The sequence below is a fragment of the Dioscorea cayenensis genome, unplaced genomic scaffold (genome assembly GCF_009730915.1).
Source record: "Dioscorea cayenensis subsp. rotundata cultivar TDr96_F1 unplaced genomic scaffold, TDr96_F1_v2_PseudoChromosome.rev07_lg8_w22 25.fasta BLBR01000833.1, whole genome shotgun sequence".
Lineage (NCBI taxonomy): Eukaryota > Viridiplantae > Streptophyta > Magnoliopsida > Dioscoreales > Dioscoreaceae > Dioscorea > Dioscorea cayenensis.
The window spans coordinates 1-18,071 of NW_024087224.1; the positions used below are offsets into that span (position 1 = coordinate 1).

An 18,071-nucleotide genomic window follows, 5' to 3' on the forward strand; every position below is an offset into this window, starting at 1 on the left:
TTTATTTCTTAGCATTTTTTACTTCAGCTAAGCTGGTATGACTTACACCCGCTAAGCTTTAATCTTGTGTGGCTTGAAAGGTTTTTAAATTTGGATAAATTTTGGTTCCCACCTGGGATGCGGTTTTTCTTTCAATTGTTTTGGATCATATTGTTCTTTTAATCATTCCAGTGCGCTCTTGATTTTTGTAGTTGATTATTATGTGTCGTCTTTGTTTATGCCAAGTAATTTTGTAATTTACAATTTTTAAAATCTGTTGGAGTGATCCTCTATAATTCCTATCTGATCTCTTGCTTGGAGTTGGAGTTTAATTCTCTCTGAACATTCTTTTTGGTTTATGCCCCATAGTTCACTGATTTTTTTCTTTATTTAAATCTCTTGTAGATTGTGGTCCTCTTTTACATTCAGTTGTATTTGTATTTTCTTGGAAAATACACTAACATAGTAGTAATTTTTGCCATATCTTGTTCTTCACATTCTTCCAGGTCATAATATGACCAGCATTAAGCCAAGTACAGGAGCAATCAATGATGTATGTTTGTTCCGCGAAAGCGGCTTGCTGTTAGCTGCTTTGGACTGCAGCCAGATACCATCTTATTTCATACCTGCTTTAGGATCTGCCCCTAAGTGGTGCTCCTACCTTGAAAACTTAACGGTTTGTTGTTTTTCCTTAGTAACTATTAATTATACGCTTCAAGATTACAGTTTTGTCTTTGAAATCACTATTCTATGTTCTTTTTCACTGGATACAAGAAGAAATTGGAAGAAAGATCGCAGACGACTTTATATGATAACTACAAGTTCTTAACTAAAGAGGATATTGAACGGTTGAATTTGACACATTTGATAGGAAGCAACCTCTTGAGAGCCTATATGCATGGGTTCTTTATAGACTACAGGCTATATAAAAAGGTAAATCATTGCCTTCTCATTTTATACTTGGAACTTTATTATTAATGTGTCTGTGCCTGGAAATCAACTTATTTTGTCAACTAAGCTGAAATCATGTTAAGGTTTAGCGTTTGAGGAAGGTGTTGTCTTGGTTTTGTTCAAGATATTAGCATGAAGGTTAGTCAGTTATGGAAAAAAGTGATGAGCATATCCTTTCAATTGGTTGACCCTCAACATCATCTGTTTAGAAGTTCGTAGACGATTTTAGCACAAATAAAATTAGTTATGATCGGAAATGCTACCCCACTTGTACTTCAGTTGACAAGTTTGTGGGACTATTAGAAAACTATGTAACATGGAGAAACTACCAGAAAAGTGAAGTTCGGAACTTTTGTATATGGCGTGGCATGGATGTCTATGGCAAATTTTAGCAGTGAAGAATGGAGGAAGGACAATCTTCACATAGCAATTGTACGTATGATGCCGAAGGACCAAGAAGAGCATAAAGGGGACACCACCGAGATACTCAATAAGTATCATACGAACAAAGACGCATAAAATGTAGAACACAACATTTATCCTTAAAAAAGATATGTCAAAATCACTTGAAGAACACTGCATTTTTAGTTTCCTCCCTTTACATTAAAAGCACATTAACATTACCCAGGAAAAGTGATTCTCAAGAAAGTAATATAGGACAAATTTACGCCACTGACTGAAGATTTTAAGATCATGTTTCCTCTTCAATTGACTTCATGATTAGATTACTTCTATTTTTCTAGTTTATGGCATTCTCCAAGGTATATATTCACTTTTTATTGTCTGATGATTGGTTTGTTGTTTGACTTAATTCTAAAGTGAATGATTATGTTTTAATGCTTGATTTTCAAACTCAAGCATTGGCTGATCCTGTTGCATATGATGCCTACATGGAGAAGCGAAAGCAGGAGAAGATAGAAGCTGAACGTGCTTCTCGTATTACTGTAAGTTTCTACTTTGCGTCATCCTTATGTGTTTGTGTGTTTTTTTTGCTAATCTCATTGGGTCTCTGGTTTCTCTTTTGCAGATCAAGAAGAAATTACCTAAAGTTAACAGGCTTCTTGCAGCCCGCCTGCTTGAAAATGAAGAAGCCAAAGAAGCTGAACAAGAAAATGTTAGTGAAGATATCACAAAGAAGAAAAAGAAAAACAAAGGGTTAAGCAGTGAGATCTTGCAGGATGAACGTTTTAAGGCAATGTTCGAGGATAAGGTATATTTTCCATCACCTTATGTATGGGGTAAATACCATTCTTGGTCACTTTTATGCTATAACATTTGCATTCTCCGCAGGACTTTGTCAACTGAGTATCTTTCCTTGCATCCTCTAGCAAAGCAAGCTGCTAAGAAGCACCCATCTTTGATCGAGGAACACTTTGAGCCAATCATGCAGGATGATGAAGAAGGAAGCAGTGATTCTGAAGGTTTGGCAACTTCAGAAGATGATTTTGAGGAAGATAAGAAGAAAGAAAAGAAGCATTCCAAACGTGTGAGGTAAGGGGTTCATTATGCACATTGATACATCATCAACGTATTAAATATAAAAATTAGTATAAGATCTGAGGTCAACCTAATCTTTCACTGACAATTTTGTGAGACAACTATAATAAATTTTTTTTTTTACTGAACTTGCAGGTTATATGAAGTCGAGGGCATTCGTGAACCAAGTATCCCTTGCGAAAGAGGATGCCGTCTCACTAGGTGAGAGGGTAGCTGCTCTCCAGCAGCAGCAATCCGTTGCTAAGCATAATGTGGTGAGATTTGGACCTGGTGGTTCATGGGAAATATCGTTTGTACCAAGGAGAGGCATAAAGAAACAAGATGAAGATGAGGAGTCTCAAGATGGAAAGAAGCGACGGGGCATACATCCGCTCGGCTTAAAGCCATACAAATCAGAGTTCCTTGCTAGGATAAAGCATGGAGGTGGAGGTGGAGGTAGGGGTAGAGGCCGAGGAAGAGGCCGGGGTAAGGGTCGGCGATAATATTTACTTGAATGAACTTGCCTTTTTCTGCAACTTCTCATCCTGCAGTTATCCAGATTTACAGCAAGTATTTGCAAATGACAAGATGCCAAAAGATCACAACAGCTAATGCTTCACAAAGTTTTGCCTTTGTTTCTTCATATTAATATTACTAATAATATTATTTGTAGAATAATAATATTATTATTATACAAATAATAATAATTTAAAACTAATACTATAATTATTCAATTTTTTTATATTTATTTATCTTTTTATATTATTATTATTATAAATATTATTATAAATCTTTAATTGACACATCAAAAATAAAAGGTTTTTAATAAGTGAGGATATAATGGGAATTATAGAAATAAGTAAAGAGTAGTATTAGTATTTTATATTTTTTTTAATAAATAAAAAAATAGCAAACACTCACTCCCCCCAAAAGAGTGGGTTATCACCCCTCCTCACCCCTCTCATCCCCCACCCCCCACCAAAAATGCCTAACCCCTCTATGGTTCGGGAGGGTGAGGGGAAAGGAGTACGAGGTTTGAGAAAAATATCGCTGTCTGGTTCACTGGAGGAAAGTAGCTAAAGAGGAGTGGGGAGGAGAGAGGAAGAATATAATGTGTATTTGACTATTTTACCCTTTTACAATAAAATATGTAATAATATATATATATATATATATATATATATATATATATATATATATATATATATATATATATATATATAATCAATTCTAGAATAATAATAATAACACAATATATAATATTTGTTAAACATTATAAAACATATATATATATATATATATAATACAATAATTAGGGAAAAATATTTATTTAAAAAAAATAATGAGGAGTCATAACATCTTTATTATAATTGATATATATTGATTAAAATGTGAACACTCAATAATCATTCAAACATACCCTATTTTTGTGATATTTTTTCATAAACTTACCGAAAATAGTGAAACATACTTGGAAAACATACCTCATTTTTTTTTTCATATTTAATAAAAATGAGAAAGATAGGTTTTAATAAGTAGAATATAATGGAAATTATATAAATATGTGAAGGGTATTATTGGTATTTTGCATTATTTAAAAAATAATAAATAATAATAAACACCCACTCCCCCAAAAGACCCCAATTTGGGGGAGTGGGTTATGAGGGATGAGGAGGGGTGTGAGGAGGGGTGCCTCACCCCTCCTCACCCCCTCTCACCCCCCTTCATTCCCCTAACCAAACGACATCGACACCTCCAAACACTCCCTCACCCCTCCCCACTACTCCAACCAAACAAAGCCAAGGCATTAATTAGAATACAATATCATTGAGATCTGTATCTAAAGAAACCAAAGTATTCTTCCAATTTATCTCGTATATATCTATAGTGCTAATCTATATATATATATATATATATATATATATATATATATATAAATTTTTTTCTATCAAAGAATTGACTCCACTGGCAGACCATTATTCAAAGCACCAATTGAAATAAATATATGATTAGACCATTATTCAAAGCACCAATTGAAATAAATATGTTTATATAAAAAATTTTCATTCCTAATCTCATTAGGAATTTGGCATTCTACGTCGAATTAAAATCAAACAAAAAAAGGGGGATAAATAAAAATAGTGATGATGAATTATATTCTCCTACTTCAAATAGAAAAAGGAGGGGGAGATAAGGATTATCCTATTCCAAAATAAAAAGTAGGGGTGTAAATGAAAAAATAATAATGATAAAGAAGAGGAAAGAGAATATATATATATATATATTTATATATTTGAAGATATATATGCATATATATATATATATATATATATATATATATATATATATATATATATATATATTCGCTCGCTTGAAATTAAATATATTTGAAGATATATATGCATATATATATATATATATATATATATATATATATATATATATATATATATATATAAAAAAATATATATGTGAATAATAATAAAAAAGGGGAGGGAAATTCAAAAAAAAAATAAATAAATAAATAAAAGAAGAGAGATTATGGATAGGGATGGGAATTTTTTGAATTCAAAATTTTTTTTTAAAAAAAAATCTCTCTCTCGGGAGTTGAATATTCTTCGGGGTGTTGAGGATTTCTGGGGAGGCGAAGAAAAGAGAGATAGACAGAAGAAGGAGAGGCAGAAGGAGGAGAAAAAAAGGAGGAGAGAATTTTTTTTATAAAAAAAGAGACAAGTGAGAAGGAAGGAGGAGAAGAAGAGGCCAAAGAGGTGAGAGGAGGTTGATCCAAGCAAAACGAAGAGGTACGATTTTATGTTTTTTATGAATATGATGTCTCCATAGTCCATGCCTTTAGATACATGGGCCCCATCTTTAAAATTGATACTTTTTTTATCAAATGCATGTCATTCCATGGCCATGATACTTTTCACATGCATTAAGGAAGAAAAAACGCAATGGGTCCCATCTTTTTAATGATATTTTAAAAAAAAATCGAATGCATGTCATGCATGCATATGCTGCCCTTGACCCATCTCTCATGTACAAAAGAGAAAATGGCAGTGGGTCCCGCCACTTTGTGATTCTCATGCATTTAAAAAAGAAGAAAGAAAACACATGCACGTGCATGTATCCATGATTAATAGCATGCATTTCTTTCCTTCTCTCTGGTTCGTTCTCTTTCTCTCCCATTTTTATCAAATACCGTGAGAGAGTTTCTAATTCACTGGTCTCTACGGGCTACTTTTCCGGCCGCACCGAGTCCTCCGTTGTGGCATATTGCTCCGTCGCCGCCTTTGTACCCAACCGGCCACGAACCCAAGCTCTACAACGGCCTTTATGTTATCAATGCTCATACTAGGAAAGCTGTGAAGATGGTTCTTGCTAGGAAGATCAACAAGAGACTCGTTGCTGAGATCAACTTGGTGGCATCGGCGTCAGGCTTTGCGATTCCGACAGTAATAATGTCTTCCTCGGAGTCCGCTGTCCTGGGGATTGTTAATGATCAGGTTTCGCGTGTTGATCCCTCTGTGCTCCACTCGATTCTCGCCGACGGTCATATCCCAATGATTGCCTTTGTGGCCGCGGATGAGGCTGGGAAGGGTTATAATGTGAATACTGATATAGCAGATGGCGAACCTATGGTAGCTGTTAGGTTTGAGAAGGTAGCCATGCCAAGAATGTGACTGCTTGCTCTGCAGGTTTGAATGGGAAGGGTATGCAAGGACAGGTGAATACAAGCATAGATCATGGGGCTGAGCTTGTGAATGGAGTTGACACCGTGAGATATCATTGGAGAAATTCCGCAAAGGATCCAGCTTCAGAGGCAAGGATAAATGCAAAACGCCTGTGACACAGAACCATCAAGTCCCACTTGTTATGAGTATCTTGATTCAGAATTTTATAGCTTCATCAGTCTATTAAACCTCCTACTTTCTCAAGCTTCGGAGACATTGCCTTTGCTATTGGAGAGCATTTTTTGAGGAGTGCTTATCTTCGACCATGCCAATGTCTGTAAGGTGCTTTTAAAAAGTTTCTTTTGTCTTAAAAAAATAGAGGGAGAGTTTATTGGTGAGGGCATTTTTTTGGTATGATGAAAGAAATTAAAAAGACGAAAAAAATGAAGGAAGAGTAAAAAAAATGAGAGAAAAGAGAGAAAAAATAAAAAAATGATGAAAGGTGAGAAAAAAAGAGAGAAAAATATGGAAAAATGAAGGGTGAATTAGGAGAGAAGATATGGGAAAAATGAAGGGTGAATTTAAAAAGAGAGAAGGAAAAGATAGGAAAAAAATGGAAGGGTGAGTTGAAAAAGAGAGAAGGAAAAGATAGGAAAAAATGGAAGGGTGAGTTGAAAAAATAGAGAAGGAAAAAAATATGGAAAAATGGAAGGGTGAGTAAAATAAGAGAAGAAAGAAAAATAGGGAAAATGAAAAGATGGGTTTACAGAGAGAGTAAAAATGAGAAAAAAAGTAAAGGATAAATTTGAGTGGGGGTATTTTTGGTAATTTTATTCTTGTAAGGCCTCCTATAAAAAAACTTATGAAATTTCTCTCATTCCACCACGAAGCCTTGGCTTTTTCTTGAGTAACGAGAATTTCTATGAAATCTCTCTCATTCCACCTCGAGCTTCGGGCTTTTCTTGGGGTAACGAGAATTTCTATGAAATTTCTCTCATTCCACCATGAAGCTTTTGGCTTTTTCTTGGGGAATCGAGAAATTTTTTTCATGATTTCTCTCATTCCACCTGAAGCTTTCGGGCTTTTCTTGGGGTAACGAGAAATTTTTTTCATGATTTCTCTCATTCCACCTTGAAGCCTTGGCTTTCTTGGGAGTAACGAGAAATTTTTTTCATGATTTCTCTCATTCCACCTCGAAGTCTTGGCTTTTTCGGGAGTAACGAGAAATTTTTTTCACTGAAATTTCTCTCATTCCACCTCGAAGCCTCGACTTACTTGGGGTAACGAGAAATCTTAAAAAAATCAAACCCTTTCTTCAAGCTCACTTTGAGGTCTTTTCGACACTCATTGAGTAAAAAGATGAAATGAAAAGAAGAATAAAAAAATTCCTTGAAGTGGTAAAAAAAAAAAAGGTGTAATTCCCAAAATGGTCCCCTCGACTTACGCAAGTGTGTCTTTTTGGTCCCTCTACTCAATTTATATCTTTCATGTCCCTCTACTATTTTAATTGGGCAATCTTAGTCCAAATATAGACGGACGTTTTTTTCTCCCGTCTCGTAATGGCCGACGTGGATTAATTTACGCTACGTGGATTAATTTATGATGATGTGGATTTGTTTATGTTTTAAAATATATTAAAAAAAAAATCTTTTTTAATAAAAAAATATATTAAAATAATAATAACGGTTCGGATCTTTTTGTTTTGGATCCAAACCCCTGCTCACCCAACTCTCATCCTCGTCATCCCCGCTGAAGAACTCAAAACCTAGTTTACTCTCCCACTCACCGCCGATCGCCGCCACCTTCGTCCCCCTGCAGCCTTTTAAAACCCGACATTTATCCTTGCTCATCTCAAGACGCCCTGTTGTGCACCCATTGAGGCGCCCCAATTGCGCGCAAGGGCCCCGATTAGGTACCCTTCACTTTCTCATCTCAGTCCATGGTGGAAATGTCTCCATCAATGTGCTATAATTTGCCATTATGACACTATTTTGTTAAAAATTTTTAATATGTTCGGCTTGCATTGGAATCCTACTCTTTGTTTTTTTATTGTAGTTCATATCCTCGTAACTTGTTAAGTATTAAAGGTTTTTGTGTGTGTGAGAGTGGGGACCGAGAGATGATAAAAATTATTTTAGTAGTTGATAAGCCGCTTAATGTAAGTATTAAAGCATGGGAACTTCGCTTTAAGATTAGTTCATAGAATGCTTTCTTTTCAATAAAGTATGGTTTATTTACATTAAAAAAAAATCTATATGTTTACAGGAGGAAGAACTTGTCAAGTTTTTCATTAATTGTATACAAGGAAACCAAAAGGGCAATTGTTACACCAAGTAACAAAGTCCGTAGTAGTGAGGGTCACATCTTAGATCAATTTGCAATATGGTTAGAAAGGACAAAGAATTGACCAAACCACCATTCACTACACTCTTCATAAAAGTTAATAATTTGGAGGAAGACATAAATTATGATTGCTAATCAAACATACATCAATGGATCATGGAGAGTCCTCGGAGATAGGAAAGGATCCATTAGAGTCTTTTCATGTGATAAGGTACATCTTCAGATTAATGTCTAATTCTTGCAAATAATTAATTAACTTCTTTTTGTCAGAAAACATCATCTCAATTTTAAGAAAAATCCCATTTACAAGAGCCCATTATTATAGTTCATGTCCTATAACTTGGTTAGTATTAAGGGTTTTGTGTGTGTGAGAGAGTGGGGATTAGAGAGATGATAAAATTATTTCAAATGAGTTGAGAAGCATGATAACTAAATCTGTTTAAGAATTAGTTAATTATTATCATAGTATAACTTCCTTTTCTTCATTCCTTTTAGTTGTATCTAATTTCTAACCGATAAAGTAATTAATTAGTTTGCATTTATTTGTTGTGTGATATACCATCCAAATTGGCATTTGTCATGCCCACATCCAAATTGGCACTGTTTCTTTAAGTGAATTAGATTAATTTTTTATTTTTTACTTTGTCGTGGGCCTTGTGGCTTGCATTAGCATGATATTGTTCTGCTTTTTATCATAAGTTGTAGTTAATGTAATGTAATTTATCATAGATTAATTTATCTATGATTGGTAGTTTGTATGCCTAGTAACATAGAAACAATGAATGGTTGTGTGAGGATGAGGGAATGCTCAACATGATTTGGTCCTACTTTTTAATAAAAGTAGTGGGGACCACAAAGAGATGTTTCAATTTAATACAACTTAGTACGATTTTTTTAAAAATGATATGATACTAAATTTATTTGTTGTACAACTTGGTAGATTTTTTTCCTTGACAACTTCCTTGCATTTATTTGTTGTGCAAAAGATCATGGAGGATTACATAATTAAGTACCATCATGGAGGGATAATGTTAAAAAGAAGATGCCAAATATGTCAATGGGTCAGCTTGTGGAATTTGCAGTAGACCCTGATAAATTGTGTTATTGGGATATGTTAGGAGATTTGAAGGAGCTCGGGTATGATATTCAGAGATGTTTCAATTTATTTTTTGTGGATGATGGGAGGACACTAAAAAGTATTACGAATGATGAAGGTATTGTATCTTTATGTGATAAATTAAGAAGGCATGGCACAGTAGATATTTTTGTTGAATCATTAGACATTAGCCATGAGGATACCTTGCCAGATGTCTTATTGCCTAATTCTCAAGGTGTTGTGGAGTTGGAAATGGGTGAAGATGATGATGATAGAAGTAGCAGTGCCTTGGGTGAAGATGATGAGGGTCAAGATGATGAAGAAAGATTAGTGAGTGTGCCCTTTATTAACTATAGCTCAGATGAAGATGAAGAAAGAAACCAAGCTAGGGATAAGGTGGCCAAATATATCCAACTTAAGAAAACAATCCAGAAGGATGTTTGTGAAAGAAACAATGAAGATGGAGATGCATGTAGACTTGGTAATGTTTCGTAATCCAAAGTGCAAGAAACAATATGGCATCTACGATTGAGAGTGGTAAAGTGATTGGGTATGAGAGTGATTATATAGACTCCTCAGATCCTGGCAGTTATGAAGAAACTAGTGGGAATTCTGATGCCGATGATGCAATTAGGCATAGGTCTAGTAACAAACACTATGATCCTAATGCTCCATTGGCTGAATTTTTTTTAGACCTTAGGTTTGTAGACCTAAAACAATTTAAGAGGGAGCTTGTGGAGTTCTCAACTAGAAAAGGGTTTGAGTTTAAATATATTAAAAATGATGCAAAGAGGGTGAGAGCTAGATGTTCTGCTAAGGGGTGCAAATGGTTGATTCTATGCTCATGGTGCAATGGGAAAAAGTTGTATGTTGTTAAAAACTATATTGCAGAACACTCATGTCTCCTCAAGGCTACAAAAAATAAAAGGGTAACTTCTAATGTGGTTGCGAGAAGGTTTGGTGATATAATCAGTAGCATGCCTTTCATTAGGCCTAGCAATTTAAAGGTGATGGTTAGGAGAGAGCTAGGGGTTTTTGTTACAAGCAAAGTATGCGTAAATGCCAAGGGTTTGGTGCTCAAAAATTGAAGAACAATTTCGAGGATTTCGTGGCTCTGCACAATTATGCAATGGAGTTGAAGGACACAAACCTCGTACTAATGTGGTCATTGTCTCTAAAAGGAAGAATCCAAATGAGCTACCTATGTTCCAAAAGATGTACATTTGTTTAACAGCTACTAGAGAAGGGTTTATTGCTGGCTGTAGGAGGCTTATAGGTTTGGATGGGTGTTTTTTGAAGGGTTTAAATGAAAGGCATGCTTCTAGTAGCAGAGGGAAGAGATGGGAACAATCAAATGTTCCCTATAGCATGGGCTGTGGTAGAGAAGGAAACAAATGAAAGTTGGACCTGGTTTATAGAGCATCTCAAAGTTGACTTATGCATTGGCGATGGACTTGGATGGGCTATTGTCAGTGACATGCAAAAGGTTTCCTAAAACTTTATTTAATTTTTTCCTTCACCTGAAACTTAATTTTAATTGCATGATTGTTTTTTATACAGGGTCTAATCCATGCAGTGAATGTACTTTTACCCCTAATTGAGCATAGGATGTGTGCGAGGCATGTTTATGCTAGATGGGGGAAGAAATATCAAGGTAAAGAACTTCAACTTCATTTTTGGAGCTGTGCCAGGTCAACTAGTCAGCCAGAGATGCAAAGACATTTGCAAAATATGAGAAATCTAAAGGGAGGAGTGATGGCTGTGGATGAATTATTGGAGAGATGGCCAATTAATGGTTGGTGTCAAGCTTTTTTCAGTGACCTGATTAAGTGTGAGAGTATAGATAACAACATGTGTGAGACCTTTAATGGGGTGTTGTTAGAAGCCAGGAGCAAGCCTATAATTTCCATGTTTGAAGATATGAGGAGATATGTGATGACTAGGGTTGTTGTCAAGAGAGAATATGCTATGAAGTGGAGATTTGATTGTGGCCCCAACATTGTTTCCAAAATTCAGAAAGAAAGGAGTAAGAGTGTAAAGTGGCAGGTGGAATGGAATGGAGGTACAAGCCATGAAGTGTTTTGGGATGACCTAGTGCAACATGTGAGAGAGGTTTATGTTATTAGATTAGCTAACCAGAGCTGCACATGTGGAAAATGGGATAAAAGTGGTGTCCCTTGTCAGCATGGCATGGCTGTAATTGCATTTTGTGGTGAAGACCCAGTGAATTATATCTCTGACTGGTTCAAAAAGGAAACATACTTAAGAGCCTATCAGTTTACTGTAAGCCCATTAAAAGGCAGGACATATTGGCCAATAAGTGAAGCAGGTCCACTATTGCCACCTATAGTTAAAAGGATGCCTGGAAGGCCTGCAAAGAAAAGGAAAAGGGAACCACTAGAGAGCAAGAATAGAAGCACAACAAAAACTTTCTAGGGCAGGTGGTTATGAAATGTGGAATATGTCATACTCAGGGGCACAACAAAGTTGGGTGTCCAAGAAGAGTTAATATTGTAAGTTTCTCACATCTCTTTTGACTAGCTAATCTTTATTCTCATTTTACTTAATTGGGCATACTAATCATAATGTAGGCAACAAGTGATGGCTCCCAGCTTGATACACCCCAGACAACAATTGATACAACAATTAATTCAACTAGGCAAGAGACACACAGAGGAAAATCTATTGGTACTCAATCATCAAAGGGACAAAACATTACAGCTAGATCAAAGAAAAATCAGAAGACAGTTATTTTGAGAGTAAGTAACAATTCTCATGGTTCAACAAATTACCGCCCATTGATGAATTTTCTTTCATGTAATATGTTGTGTTAGTTACAAAAGGATGAAAATTTGTTTGTTAATACTGTAGGGTGCCCACACGGGTGAATTTATTATTGGAAAGGAACCAACGCCTGGTTATTCATTCATTACTCCCAGTGGATTAATGGTAATACATCTTTTCCCCCTTTTAAATCCATCTTACTAAACCATGTATCATTTTTTGTGTTACTAAAACATGTTCTCTGGTGAATATCTAATATCTAATGCTCAGGAAAAAAGGAATAGGATGGCTACTCAAAAGGAAAAATGTAATGAAGAAGGAGCAAGCCAGCCTATATCTACAACAATTGAGGTTCCAGACCACTTGTCAACACAACAAAGTATAACAAGGGATGCAAATACAGAAGATCCTCATATCCGAGTCAATAGTTATGCTTGGTTTTTGTCTCAATCTGCACAAAATGATGTGTGAAACCCTAATGACATGCAATTTTGGGATGCTTTTTTTGTAATCAGATGTCGAGTATGGGCCACATGATCATTGGTGATAAACTAATGTTGTTGCTCTGATACTCAATTAAACATGTACCAATGTCTGAAGTGCTTGGATGTAATATGTAAAACAAAAATGCTTGGATTTATAAGTGTTGTTAAGAATGTAGTTTTTTGTAACAGATTATGAGTGTATTTTTAATATGAAATTGTGTAATTTCCAAATTAATATGATCAATGAAGTACATGTGTTACCTTTGTTTATTAATATGTGTAACAAATTTTGAGCAGATGGAAGTTTGTTTTTTATTTCCTTTACAATTTTAGATTTTTATGACACCAATAATTTATCTGTTGTTAAGGTGAGCAACACATTACATGGTTGTCATCCAATTTCACATTACTTGTCACTTGTGTACTCTCTTTACTCTAGAGTGTAGAATGAAAGACAAGTATTTTTGTTTTTTTATGTATTTTTAAACTCAACCGATTTTTGAATCTTTGTCCCGACAACACCTCAATCTCATTTTTATTTAATTCTTTTTAATTCCTTTTTATTCTCTTATATCAGAAACACAAAATTACAAATTTAGTCACTTACTGAGCAAAATCAGAACAATAGATACATCACCAAAACAATAGATACAATGGAACAAAGAAATTATGAAAAATAAAATCATTAAAAGGAACTTATGCTCAAACATCAAGCACAATGCCTCATTTAGCCATTTGTTATATGTTTTAAAATTGGCTATTTATCGGTCTGGAGCATGATGGTGAAGTCTCGACAACGGTTGCTATGGGGTGGACAATATTGGGGAATTGGAAGGAGATAAGGGTGATGGTAAGGATGATCAGGGATTGATATCTGTGAGAGTTTCACCATGGATGAGGAAGATGATGAGCAAGGATAAATGTCGGGTTTTAAAGGCTTCCAACGGGGACGAAGGTGACGGCGATCGGCGGTGAATTGGGAGAGTAAACTAGGTTTTGAGTTCTTCAACGGGGATGACGAGGATGAGAGTTGGGTGAACGGGGTTTGGATCCAAACAAAAAGATCCGAACCGTTATTATTATTTTAATATATTTTTTTATTAAAAAAGATTTTTTTTTTAATATATTTTAAAACATAAACAAATCCACATCATCATAAATTAATCCACGTAAGCGTAAATTAATCCACGTCAGCCATTACAGACGGGAGAAAAAACGTCCGTCTATATTTGGACTAAGATTGCCCAATTAAAATAGTAGAGGGACATGAAAGATATAAATTGAAGTAGAGGGACCAAAAAGACACACTTGCATAAGTACAGGGACCATTTTGGGAATTACACCAAAAAAAAAGTGAAAAGTTCACCAAAAAAAATATTTCTCATCAACACTTATAAAAAAAGAGAAAAGTTGACAAAGATTTCTTGAAGCTCACTTGGAGGTCTTTTGATACTCGTTGGAGTGAAAAGAGGTGCAATGAAAAGTACAAAAAAAAAAAAAAAATCTTTTCTTGAAATGAAAGGAAGAGTAAAAAATGAAGATTTCACAGAGAGAAAAAATGATGATGGATAATAAAAAAATGAATGAAAATTTTCATAAAAAGAAGAAAAAATGTTTTCTCGTCAACACTCATTGAAGAAGTTGAGTTGGCAAAGATTTTCCTAAGCTCATTATGAGGTCTCAAAAAAAAAAATGAGTTTGAGGTTCATTTTAAAGTCAAGTCAAAATTATCAAGTTAATGACCTAACCATGCTAAAGGTCACGACTTAAAAAAAATCAAATGGTCAAGGCTCAAAAGCATTGAAGAGCTAAGACCTAAATGCATCATGTAAACGACAAATGCAACTCTGAAGTTTTAAGGCACTAAGAAGCCAAAGACTTGAGGAGTTTCACAAGTCAAGGAGCTGGAGATTTTACAAGCGCAAAGAGCCAAAGTCTTCAGCGATAAAAGAAGCAAAAGTGGCCAAGTAGGCAACTCGTAAATGTAGAGTGGCTGCAGCTTGAACTAAGCTATGTTTCAAGACACAAACCCACATAAAAAGGGAATCGAGGAGAGCTACATCCACAAAGCTAAGAGGGTCTTCTGACACACTTTCAGTATAGGAGCTAAGAGCGCCAGCTAAAAAAATAAATTTTGAAGGGGCATGATAGAAATAGCTCTTTCTAAAAAAAATCTCTTAAGCTCTCTTAGAGAATAGCTTTTCTTCTTTTGTATTTTTGTCTATGATCATGTATTCGCATGCATCTTTGAAATAAAATATAAAACAAAATTATCATGTTTACTCAGTTACTTCTCATTCACACTTATTTCTTAATCGGAGGTTCCCATGACATTGTCTGGGGTAATTAATATTAGGGGCTTGCCCCTAATAGGAGATCATGAACCCGCAATCATCTGAAATGTAAAAAAAATTAAATTTTTGATTTGTGATCCATACTTTTTCAACCGGTCAATCCCAATTAAAGGCGGGTGGAAATGAAAAGGAGCCCACAAAAGTCAACTGCGCCCGGTGGGGACTAACTTCTCCTCCCATCTTTGAAACAAAGTGTGAATGAGAAAGTAAAAAAAAAAGTAGATAAAAAAAATCACCATTGTTGTTAACGCAATGCTTTCCTTTGTAGGTTTTTGCAATGGCACCAACAAACAACACCAACAATGCAGCTGCATCATGCACCATTTTCCTTGGTGAAGGCACTCAAGTGAAGCTTCCCTATGCTTCTGTGTACACTGGCATAGCTGGAGCTGAGATCAAATTTGGGACTGTTTCAGAATATGTCAACTTCGTGCCAAGCCCACCGTCATCACCAACTGAGGTTCAAGTCCCACGCTTGCCATCAAGGGGACGACGGTCGAATGTTATACCACCTGCTGAGGTCAAAGAGGATGCCGTTGCTGCTAAAGCATCTGTTTTTGACCGACTCACCTTCCCAAAGAAATTCATGAGCATTAAGGGAGGAGAGGACGAAGAAGAACCTTCATTCACAATCACGACTGAAGGAGAAAAGAGTGGTATCTTCAAGAAGCCCAAGGTTACCTCAACAAGATCCTTTATGATGGGGCGCACAAGGCTGGCCAAGAGGAAGACACCCTCACCTCAAGAGAAGGCGAGTTTTGTCTCATTCCAAGGCTCGGGGAATGGCTCTTCAAATTCATTTACCAACTCTTTCACACCGCTGAGAATGGTGAAGGAGAACTCCACGACTGGTGAGCTTCGGTCTTCACAAGGTAGCATGATGAAAGGGGGCAGGCCACCAAGGTCCTACAATTCCAAGAACACTTTTTCCAAGAAAATTTATGATAACTACACCTCCTACGGGGAGGCTCAAAGCTGAAAAGATGACACAGGGAGTTCTATTTAAAGAAAAAGAACTTACTTTCAAAGTCACGAGCTTCTGTATTTGATAGGCTTGCCATAACAAAGAAGCAAGCCTACAAGAGGACCACACCCTCTGCTCATCGTTCAAGGTTCCAGTGGATAAGGAAACCCGGATGAAGAAATGGAGGATCTAGAAGTACACACTGTCACGTGTGATTCTTGAGGGAGTCCGAACACCCACCGAACCGAGGCGTCCCTTTCACTAGGGCTGAGAAAGAAGATAGCAGTTGGTACAAGTGGCATGCAACAAGATGATTTTGATCAAGTATTACAAGAAAGGGCACAAGAAAGGGCAAAATCCTTCGCCCAAGTAGCTGGGTTTGAAACTCCTCCTAGGAGGAATAATGATTCAAGTGAGGAAGAAGATGACAACCTTATTTTTACATCAAACAAAGATCCAATGTTTGCAAGATTAAAAAAGCAATTGGATCAACGAGAGAAAGATCACATATCTATGATGCAGACTGTTGCGTCTTTAACTGGTGTGATCTCTCGTTTGAGTGATCAAGTCCAGAATATGCTCCATGATAATTCAAGGGTTCATAGGCAAGCACCATCCGTGCAAGTTATCCGAGAGGAAGAAGATGATGAAGAAGAAGTTCTTGGGTTGCATGAGCAAGCTGGAACATCGGCAGTGCCAGAGCCAATGATTTCTCGAGAAGAAGTACAAAAGATAGTTGCTGCACAATTAAAACAAGCCAAGGGTGCTACACTGAAAAGTGATGGTGACAAGCCCTACTCAAGCTTTCATGATCAAGTGGCTTATCCTAAGGGATACAATGTTCCCAAATTCAAGCAGTTTAACGGCTTGGGGAACCCTGATCAACATTTAGCTCATTTCATAACAGCATGTGGGGACACAAGCAACAACCCATCTTTGTTGTTGAGACAATTTGCCGCCAGTTTAACTGGGGTGGCTTTTGAATGGTATGCAAACCTACAACCTGAATCCATTCAGACATGGCAACAAATGAAGGACTCCTTTAGGGTTCGGTTCGGCGGAGTTACTGATAAAATTACTATAGCCGATTTGGCCAACACAAGGCAGAACAAGGATGAGAAGGTCATAGATTATGTGATGAGATGGCGCAACTTGAGCATCAAGTGTGAGCAGCCACTTGATCAGATGCAAGCAGTGGGGCTATTGGTGGGAAATATTGATAACTGGATGGCTCCATTTCTCAGCTCATCCGATATTCATACCTTCCAAGATTTAATCTCTCAAGTCAAAAAATTGGAAAGGACTAGTCCAAGGGTAGTATCTGCAATGCAACCCACCAAAGTAGACAAAGAAAAGCCAAGAAAACCAGACGGTGTTAAGCATGTAGCCTTTGCAACTGATAAGGTGAAGGAGAGCACTACATCAGCAAATTATGATAAGCCAAAACCACCATCACTTGGGAGTGGAAGTGAACCACCCAAGCCTATAAGTTCTCTTCAAGAGAGGATGAGCAAAAAATATTCCTTTAGAAGAGACAAAGTGATGAAAATATTCAAAGATGCATTGAAGGTGGGTTTGCAGTTGCCAGAAAGCAAACGACCAGAAGAAGCAGACAAGAAGGATCACCCAAATTTCTGTCCATATCACAGAATATTGGGTCATTCGATTGAGAACTGCTATGTATTTAAAGATTGGATTGAGCGGCAGTATCAAGAAGGGAAGATTACTTTATCTAAAAATGTGTTGCTCGATCAACCGACAGAGCATACCAACTATGTGTCAGTTGCATTACAAGAAGAAACTTTGTGGGGGCAAGATGCAAGGGGCATATCAGAAGGCATGCAAGCTGAGGGAGGATTTCAAGTTCCCAAGGAGCCTGCTCCTCTTGGAGTTCCAGAAGGCTTATGGGAAATTTTTCATCTCAAAGAAGTCAAGAAAAAAATGTTGAAGAAGTTGGGAGAGCTC

At 36.4% G+C, this 18,071-nt stretch overlaps 1 protein-coding gene and 1 pseudogene across 1 annotated transcript; both read left to right on the forward strand.

Moving 5' to 3' along the window:
* Positions 1–6: 6 nt before the first annotated feature.
* On the forward strand, positions 7–3,049 carry LOC120255088 (annotated as a pseudogene).
* A 2,728-nt stretch (positions 3,050–5,777) lies between these two features.
* Positions 5,778–6,256, forward strand: LOC120255089 (acetylglutamate kinase, chloroplastic-like). Its single transcript, XM_039262987.1, has 2 exons — positions 5,778–6,068; positions 6,119–6,256. The coding sequence occupies exons 1-2, from the start codon at positions 5,778–5,780 to the stop codon at positions 6,254–6,256; spliced, it is 429 nt and encodes a 142-aa protein (XP_039118921.1).
* The last annotated feature ends 11,815 nt before the right edge of the window (positions 6,257–18,071 follow it).